Here is a 9398-nt window from a genome sequence, read left to right as displayed (position 1 = left end):
TTAATAAGTTTCAACCGAGAGCGTACTGTCTTCCCTTGACTCGGAATATTCAATTTCCTACACCACTATCGGAAGTATTTTACTGTCTTCCGCGAGATTTCCGTCCGACAGAGTACTATCTTCCCCTGGTGTGTAATATACTATCTACCACACCTATTACAAAAATACGACGTCTTCTCCTGATTTCAGAGACAAAAGCATAGTATTCTCTCCCGGGTAAGACATCGAATTTATTTCTTATTTGCAAAGAACTCTACTATCTTCCGCGAGGTTTCTACTCGAGAGCATACTGTCTTCCCTTAATGCGTAATGTACCATTTACTACACCACTATCGAAAGTAGGATGTTTTTCCACGAAACCTAATCATTCCCTTCCGGATAATACACCGCATTTACTCTTTATCAGGAAAAGACTTTACCATCTTCCGCGAGGTTTCTGCTCCGGAGCATACTGCCTTCCCTTAGTGCGTAATATACTATCTACCACACCGTTATCGAAAGTACGATATCTTTGTACGAAAGCACATCATTCCCTCCCGGATAAGACACCGCATTTACTTTTTATTAGGAAAGAATTTTACTGTCTTCCGCGAGGTTTCCGTCCGAGAACGTACTGTCTTCCCTTGATGCCTAATATACTATCTGCCACACCCATAACAAAAGTACGACGTCTTTCCCAGATCTCAGGGACGAAAGCGCATCATTCCCTCTCGTGAAAGACATCGAATTTCCTTCTTATTAGGAAAGAACTCTACCATCTTCCGCGAGGTTTCCATCTGAGACCGTACTGTCTTCCCTTGATGCCTAATATACTATCTGCCACACACATAACGAAAGTAGGTACTATGTCTTTCCCTGATTTCAAGGACAAAAGCGTAGTATTTTCTCCTGGGTATGACATCGAATTTAAGTCTTATTAGGAAAAAACTTTACCATCTTCCACGAGGTTCTCCACCCACACAGAAACTACGACGTTTTTCCCCGATTACAGGGACGAATGCGCAGTATTCCTTACAGCGTAAGACATTACATTTACTCCTTATTAGGAATGGATTTTACCATCTTTTGCGAGGTTTTCACCCAAGAGTATACAGCTATCTTCTTCCCTCAGTTTAGAATCTACTATTTCTCCTCATAAAAAACGAGAATCATTTTGCCTTAGAAAAACCGGATATTGACATAGTTTAAACGGCTGTTATTTTTCTTGTGGCTGACCTGCGTTATAATTTCACGTAATACCAAGCATTTGTGCGACTTACTTTACGTATATCGTAAACGCAGTTGTAAGTTAGTTCATTTACATATGATAATTATGTAAGTTGTGCCAATAAACTGGAAAACAGAGTTGTTTGTTTTTCGCATTTTGAATCGGATCCAAAACAGAAAATACAATAGAGCGTTTCTGCGCAAGGAATGTTGAATGCTATATTTTAAATTGGTAAACAAGCAAAAGTTACGAATTTGTTACATATTTTTACTTTATCGCGCCATTCTGCCTATTACGGTATATTTTTAATTTACACATATACACACACATGCGTCCGCATAAGAGTTCATGCTTATTTAATTCTCAATAACAACAATACAGCACATATTATGTAGTTTGTTTATTAAAAGTGGGAGTGTCGAATCGTTTTCTGTACCACGTGTTCCATGTCGGGAGAGGCGGGTTTCTTTATCTAGCAGGCGATCGTCGGGTTTATCGGCATTCATTTTAGTGACGTTACTGACGATTCAGCTTGTGATTAGTTAATTAACAAGGGTAAATATTAAAGAGTTGAAGATGTCGGGGTCCGCTTTTATGAGACAATTGTCAGAATCGAAACCGATACCGAACAGGAGAGATTCCGAATCTCTAGACTCCACAGGAAGTTACTCCACCACTCCTGGTGGCTCCCTGTATTCCACCACCCCGGGAGGTAAGTAGATGACGCAAAGACCTATTAAAATCCTTAACACACTGACTGGGAAGAAATTTATTTTACGAAAATGCTAACAAATATCTGCTATAATAATATGTTAAATTTTTCGGTTTTAATGTTACCTTGAATTAAAATACGTATACAGAGGCTACAGCATACATTAAATTTTATTACACGGCCCGGTAAAGTGCCCTTGAACTGTGAGTGTCTGCGTATGTCCGAAAGATGACTAAATTATGTCTGAAGAGTTTTTTTTTTAATTCCGCTTTCTGTTTAATTAGGTACACAATTTTCATTGTTCAAAGCAAACCGTTGTTAATTACCTATTAATGGATTAGACGCTATGTACCTATAGCTTGAGTAATCCATTAACTGATTATGTATTTAATTATTATTGATTTAGTTATCATCTTTTTCAAATAAAATCGGTAATAGTTCTGCAAATATACGTGTGCACACCCTGTATGTTTACATTTTCTGAAATATTTTAACGATTTTTTAATTTTTTAATCAGTTAAGGAAAAGATAAAGAAGACTTGATTATTTCTTAATATGCTCAAGTGTAATTTTTTGGCGCCGCTTACCAAATGTTATTTCGGATTTAGATACATAAAGGCATTTTGTGCTGGCGTCCCGGCTCTCACAAATTAACTCCATCCAAATCTGATTACGTTTTTACCCTGGAATCCGTAACATTTTTTAAGTACGTAGTAAAGTGAATATTTTGTATTTGTTCATCGTTTGTCTGATGTAACAGGGACACCCCCACCTTATCTGTGCCCATAGGCCCCCAGTGCTAAATCCGGCGTTAGTTACGCATTTCTGTAACAAATATTGTTCAAACTCACACGCAAAGTGCAAAGACTTGAGAAAGTTCTAAATTCATCTCATCATCAGACGAACGCAAGTATGTATTAAAGGCGTGTGGGATTATTGACGCATGTTTTTCACTGATTATGATTACATGCACACGAATGTTTTGTAATCCAAGTAACATTTGAATTGAAAAGGCGCAATTTAACTCTCGCCAGCCAGTACCGATATAGATACAATTGATAGGAGTTATTATCTGGACTTCAATTTACAAAAACGGTATCTTTTAATTTTTGTAGGCACTGGACTGCCATGAAAATATGTATAATATGTGTAGCGTCCTTGAGAATGTGTTAGCGAAAATTGCGCACTTCGCGAAATTTATTGGCATGGCTGATAATATTTTACACACAGAAAGTGAATGTTAGCAGACTTTCAGTAGATGTACAGGGTGTGTTTGCTAATATTTATTAAAGCAAAAGACATACTTACGTATTAGTATCTATAATTAATAGCTGATAATGCTCATTCATTCATTTTTTTTTATTTGAAATATTCATCGACGTTTTAAATAATGCATTGTTTTCGAACTCATAAATATTCCTAGTTGGTTTTTTGCTTAGTATTCGTTAGCAATGACTGGTGCGTTAATTCAAAAGACAAGTCATCACGTGTTTCATTATTATGCGACAAAAATGCAAATGTCCACGTTTGACCGGAACATATAAGTACCTTTAAAATGTCCAAGTCGTAGATAACACTTTTAATTAGCTTGAAAATATAACCGACTTGTATGAGACACTCTGTATATGTATTATTTGTTGTGGCGTTTGAGAGACAACAATATTCCTTCGTACAATCAGTGTGTTAACATGAAATTATGATGAATCGACCGTCGATAGGCATTTTGCAATTGAAAAATTTACTTCAGGCTCGAAAATTGTTTATGACAAGTCGTTTCTGTTGACCCTTCGGAATTCGCCGCTTGCAAGAACACCTCCCCAGTACTATCTGCCCGACAACGTTATCAAAGGGTCCCCTCATACGAAAAATGGGTACAACAAGGCACAGAAGAGGACCATGTTTAGAAGGTATTCGAACCAAAACAGCTGCGAAGATCACTCCGAACAGTTCCAGTTAGAAATTTAGTTTCTACCTTTACGTTTTTATATTATAATTATTGTTATTATTCTAAACAATAAATGTTATTGTTAAAAATCTTTTGCTGTACCTGCATTCTTATGCGCTTATGAATATTTCTAAGTACTTGTGTTTTTTATTGTACTGTATTGTATGTTGTCATTTGTTTTTTTTTGTATTAGGATTTATGTTTTAATCTTATTGTGGCGTTTTAGCCACATTATTTCACCGATTCTTTTGTATGTTTCTAGTTATCTATAAATATATAAGTATGCACTTTTTACTTTGTTTATAATTAATTTACAAGGTTATTAAAAAATGGTCGCTGTAAGTAAGTAGCTTCCATACAGCGGAACGTGAAGACAAACAATTTTGCGTTGCTTTATTATTTGATATATATTTAAACACATCAAATTCACTTTTCGATCTTTACTTAGCAAGGGCAAGCTTCTCTGCTGCTCATGTAGTCCAACATATCGCTTATTCGACAGGCATATCCGTATTCGTTGTCGTACCAGGCTACCATTTTTACAAAATTCGAATTCAAAGGTATTCCTGCTCTGCAATCGACGATGCAGGAGCGAGTATCCCCTATAAAATCAGATGACACCACCTGATGGTCGGTGTAGCCCATGATTCCTTTCAGGTAGCCATCACAGGCTTCTTTTATTTTACACATTATTTCGTCGTATGGTGCATTGTTTTTCAATCTACGGGATATATTTCAATTTTACAAACACTCGGTATACAATTATGAGAAAGGTCAATTGTAATGGAAATTACCGAACGGTTAAATCGACGACAGAAACGTCTGCAACAGGTACTTTCATAGCCATTCCCGTCACTTTCCCTTGAAGATCGGGAAAAACCTGCCCGATACTTATGGCCGCTCCTGTAGAAGTGGGAACGATGTTTTGAAGTCCCCCTCTGCCGTCTCGCCATCTTTTTCCCGTCGGCCCGTCGACGATTGTCTGGTTAGGGGTCATTGCGTGAATTGCACTCATAAGGCCGTCGCTAATTTCGAAATTTTCGTGCATGACTTTTATCAGTGGAGCCAGACAGTTGGTGGTGGAACTGGCCGTGGATATGACGTCCATGTCGGTGTCGTATTTATCGTGATTGACCCCCACCACAAAAGTGGGCACGCTAGAAGGGGCTGTAATGATGACTCTCCTTGCGCCACCGTCAATGTGCATCTAATAATTTTAAAGATTTTGTTATTATTGAATTTCGACTTTTGTGTGATATTACCGAAGCTTTCTCACAAGATGTAAAGACACCTGTTGCTTCCACAACGTATTCCACGCCCAGTTGTGCCCATGGGATTTTGCTTGGGTTCTTTTCGCTAGTCACGAATAATTTTTGTTCTAAATTGTTTTAAAAAGGATGAAATTTCATTTTCCTAAATCTTCCATCTTCTTTGTTAAGTTAATGTCATTATTGTGACGATTGTGTACTTTACCTACCATCAATTACGAGAAAACAGTCCATACATTTTACCTCGCCCTCCCATCTCCCATGAACCGAATCAAACTTGAACAAGTACGCCATGTGACCAGGTTTTAAATAGGGATCATTAATAGCTACCACCTTCAATACGAAAATGGGTCATTTATTTCTTCTCGATAATTTATAAATTACGATTACCTTGAGACCTTTTCGAATGCATGCCCGAAGAACGTGACGCCCTATTCTCCCAAATCCATTGATCCCAATATTGACCATGATTAAATTTTAAATTTCCAATACGCACTGACGTTAAAATATATTGTGCCACTTCAAAATTTTGTGTTTGACAATTATATATTCAATCAGAATTTTTACTTTCACAGCGCAGTAGCTTCGTCACAAAATAAAATGTCTTCCATTTTTGAATTATGGATTCTAAAGAAGTACCGGTAATTTTCAAATTTTTATTTGGATCAATTTCTGGGTGAATATTTTTATTTTATAAATAATATAAGTTTTGGTGGCTGGTAATGGTAATTTTGTTAAAATTGTGCCCACATTCCAGAGCATTTGCAGAATCGATAACATTCCCACTTTTTATTATTAAGACGGTTATGCAAACGAGTGGGGTCGGTTCTCGGAATAAGGGCTACAAGACCTCATTTGACGTGTTTCATTCCATTATTAAAGGTGAAGGATTTATATCCTTTTATTCAGGTTTAGGCCCGGCAATTGCAAAACACAAAATGTTTTCGGGCATTAAAATTGGTGTTTATCAGACTTTGGTTGATTATCACCATAAGTGAGTATTAGTTCTTCAATATTAACGGGTTCATCTTCAAGACTTTATTTTTTTATCTTCACTGTCAGACAGTTCGATACTTCGCCCCCCTTTAGAGTAAAAGTGTTGTATGCGACGACTAGTGGTGCATTGGCGGGCTTTTTCAGTCATCCCTACGACCTGGTTAGAATAAGAATCCTAACGTCACCCGCTGAGGAACGAATGAGATTTCGAGGAGTTTATCGGACTTTTTGGGAAATACGAAAAAAAGATGGAATCAGGGGGGTCTTCAAGGCTGCCCCTGTGACCGTTTTAAGAGCCTCAGTTGCCGCGATTACCAAGTTTGTTGCATACTCAGAAGCTAAAGAATATCTCATAAAAAATGGTAAACATCGAAATACCAAATTAAAGATCAAAAATAAAACGCCCTGTAGACAAATACATAGAAGAACATTAAGTAAAGGAATTCTTAAAAGATTCTGTTGTAATTGTGGGTGTGACAAGGTCTTATTTAAGTAAAGGAGTGAACCAATGATGCTCGTAATTATCGGCGTGTGCCACACTGTAGGTGCAGTCCTATTAAAAAGGATCTTGTTAATCATAATGAACCCACAATATGTACTTTTAATCTAACAGCGCACTTGTTGATCGCGTTTGTCGTAACATGACAAATACGAAAAATTGATAAAATTAGTTGTAAGTTAATTTCCCCATTAACCAACGGCACTTTAGGTTGATCGCTAGTCTGTCGGATCTGTTTATAGCGTGCTGATGAGAATACTGAGCAAGAACTTACTGTTATTTTATAGATTTAATTGGCGACAAAGTCGCATGCCACATGTTATGCAGTTTGGCTGCCACATTATGTATGTGTTTCCTATATCTACCTTTCGATGCAGTTAAAGTGAGGTAAATAATTAAATTAGTTTGTTCTCCTTCCCTCAATTCGACTCTTACCATCAGCTCGATGAAATTTTTATAGGTTGCAATATTTTTATGACTTCGAAAGTATTCCTCAGTGTAATAGTGGATCTGTGGATTGCTTTATGAAAATCGTTAGACAAGAAGGCTATCTGGCTTTGTGGAAGGGCTTTACACCCGCCGTTGTTTGTTACGGATTTTACAACATTATATTTTTTCTAACTATGGAAAACCTTCTGAGAATGCATAAAGAAGTACCTTATTCTCAAAGAAAGATAGACGACGATGAGTTTTTCGAGATTGGACCGTAAACACTTCATAATAAAATAATTAACGTATAAAAAGCGTTTCGTCCTTTTAATAAATAATACATAATTTTATTATAAGCATTAAAATGTTACCTGAAGTATGTCCTGTGTCTCAATAAGATTTATGCAATTGAATTATGTTGTGTTGGAAAAGTCGCTTTGATACGCCACTGGTATATTGCAACATAAAGAAAGTATCTGTCGTATACCATAGATAATGTTATATACGCAGTAGATTGTCAACAATCTGAATCTGATGCTTGTACATATGTTTGTTGTAATAGAAGGTCATCATCACACTAACGGTGTAAATAAACATATTTAGTTTATGTTAATAATCGTTTGTTATTGCAAATTCATATACGAAAAAAGTAGTGAGTGGATATATAATGCAGTGCGATGAATTACAGATAAAGGTATGGATTATTTTACTATTACTGTATCCAACACATGTCAGTGTTTCTTTCTTTTTAATATATTACAGTGTAAACCAGTGAAATTGTTTAAATAATACCATGTGTTGTTGCTTATGAATGTTAAGAACGTGTTATTGTAATGTAACGTGTAATTGTGTAGTATTTACATAGATTGTAAACTTTGGTTTCAGCTTTCGAATTCTGCTATTCCTTCAGTACGTTTAACAGAGTTAGATAGTGCTCTTCATGAGCTTGGAATGTTGGCAACGTGCACTAATTCGCGTAAAGAGTACCTGAACGAAATCCATCAGCAAAATCTGTGTAAAATGCTAAAAATTAACACCAGATACGTTTCGAATGTGTCCATTGGTTTCCAAGTGAGGCCAGTCACACCCCATGTAAGATATAAGCCTTATCAAATACCAAAACGTGAAGAGAGGCACAGAACAAAGTCAGAGAATAATGACAATGAAGAGTCGAGTAGTGTGGTGAGGAAAGTTGTTGAGGAAACTTTTTTACAAACATTCGAACTTGCTCAACTGAAGAAGGCAAAATCTTTGGAGAACATTGTGGCAGAGACAACAGGGAGCAACTTTGTACCTGAAATAGAAGTTGTATCAAATTGCATAGAAAAGCTTAAAGTAGCTGAATAGAACAAGCTTCTATTCATCTGAAGTGATTGAAAGTTTTTCAAGAAAAATTAAAAAAGTTAGTATTCACAGCTTTCAATTTGTTAGGTGTTAAAAAACGTTTATTTGGTCTCATTCATTATAAATATGCATTTCTTACCATTGTAAGAATCTACAAACGTGATCCAGTTATTGTTTTATTTTTTTTTTTTTATGTAAATTGAACTAATCCATGTGATGTACAGGGGTTTTTTTAACATTCTGCTCAATTCTGCGCCAGTGTAACCAAATTTGACATACAGTATTAAAAAGTAGAACTAAATTTACCCTGTAGCACCATCAAGAGTTTACATTTCACCTAATCACCCCGTACAATTTTTTTAAGTTTGTGGATACACTTTAGTTGCGAAAAATATAGTTTTTGTTGAGTAGTTGTTTAAAAAAAGCAACTTAGTGTTACTTATTTTTTATTATTACTTCGTTTGGGGAAATCAAAAAATCTATTGATAATTTATTTATGTGACTGCTTACGAATGTGTTAATTTAATATTTTTTGCTACACTTTTTTATGTGTAACGTACATTTATGTGATAGATCGTCATCGTTATATCGTCTCGTCGTTATATTGCATAATAATTTTAGTTACCCTTTACAAAATTTATATCTTATTAATATGATACACGATATATGCCAGAGAATAATTTATGTTTGTTTTTGATTGAATAACCGTATTACAACACAGTAATAATAACAGTTTAAAATAGAAAGTTGTAATGACACATTTACCAACACTAATATCAATATTTATTACTTAGATTACACATTTATTAGTATTCAGCTAGCTGCAGTTTTCGAATTAAGATGTTGAGTACAAATTTTGAACTTTTATAGCGTCTTTTGAAGCAAAAATAATCAAATGATATCAGTGAAAACCGAGCGAAATAAATTACTTTAAAAAACACGTAACAGAAGGAAAAGTGGGCACACTTCTTTTAACACGAAGCTATACATGCTTTAGT

General features: G+C 35.6%; 5 protein-coding genes across 5 annotated transcripts in view; 4 read left to right on the top strand and 1 right to left on the bottom strand.

Moving 5' to 3' along the window:
- LOC112906680 (eukaryotic translation initiation factor 4E-binding protein 3-like) overlaps positions 1 to 4156 on the top strand; it is an 8810-nt gene extending 4654 nt beyond the window's left edge. Inside the window, exon 3 of the mRNA XM_025981294.1 lies at positions 3881 to 4156. Coding sequence (XP_025837079.1) covers positions 3881 to 3884 — 4 coding nt within the window. The 3' untranslated portion in view covers positions 3885 to 4156. The remainder of the gene's footprint in view (positions 1 to 3880) is intronic.
- Positions 1686 to 4156, top strand: LOC108735405 (eukaryotic translation initiation factor 4E-binding protein 3). The gene is made up of 2 exons (XM_018467352.2): positions 1686 to 1919; positions 3667 to 4156. Exons 1-2 carry the CDS (start codon positions 1784 to 1786, stop codon positions 3882 to 3884), a joined length of 354 nt encoding a protein of 117 aa, XP_018322854.1. The 5' UTR covers positions 1686 to 1783; the 3' UTR covers positions 3885 to 4156.
- Positions 4157 to 4232: 76 nt separating this feature from the next.
- LOC108735352 (glyceraldehyde-3-phosphate dehydrogenase 2-like) lies at positions 4233 to 5689 on the bottom strand. Its single transcript, XM_018467295.1, has 5 exons — positions 5523 to 5689; positions 5342 to 5465; positions 5127 to 5242; positions 4659 to 5071; positions 4233 to 4585 (listed from the first exon to the last, which is right to left on the bottom strand). Exons 1-5 carry the CDS (start codon positions 5598 to 5600, stop codon positions 4309 to 4311), a joined length of 1008 nt encoding a protein of 335 aa, XP_018322797.1. The 5' UTR covers positions 5601 to 5689; the 3' UTR covers positions 4233 to 4308.
- Positions 5690 to 5715: 26 nt separating this feature from the next.
- On the top strand, positions 5716 to 7471 carry LOC108735363 (mitochondrial 2-oxoglutarate/malate carrier protein-like). The gene is made up of 5 exons (XM_018467304.1): positions 5716 to 5808; positions 5890 to 6126; positions 6195 to 6490; positions 6915 to 7014; positions 7088 to 7471. Exons 1-5 carry the CDS (start codon positions 5753 to 5755, stop codon positions 7335 to 7337), a joined length of 939 nt encoding a protein of 312 aa, XP_018322806.1. The 5' UTR covers positions 5716 to 5752; the 3' UTR covers positions 7338 to 7471.
- A 141-nt stretch (positions 7472 to 7612) lies between these two features.
- LOC108735395 lies at positions 7613 to 9340 on the top strand. Its single transcript, XM_018467340.2, has 2 exons — positions 7613 to 7750; positions 7942 to 9340. Exons 1-2 carry the CDS (start codon positions 7724 to 7726, stop codon positions 8401 to 8403), a joined length of 489 nt encoding a protein of 162 aa, XP_018322842.1. The 5' UTR covers positions 7613 to 7723; the 3' UTR covers positions 8404 to 9340.
- The last annotated feature ends 58 nt before the right edge of the window (positions 9341 to 9398 follow it).

Source organism: Agrilus planipennis, unplaced genomic scaffold (assembly GCF_000699045.2).
Source record: "Agrilus planipennis isolate EAB-ADULT unplaced genomic scaffold, Apla_2.0 scaffold5, whole genome shotgun sequence".
Classification (NCBI taxonomy): domain Eukaryota; kingdom Metazoa; phylum Arthropoda; class Insecta; order Coleoptera; family Buprestidae; genus Agrilus; species Agrilus planipennis.
Note: the sequence above shows the minus strand (reverse complement) of the source record. Positions and strands in the feature narration are given on the sequence as shown.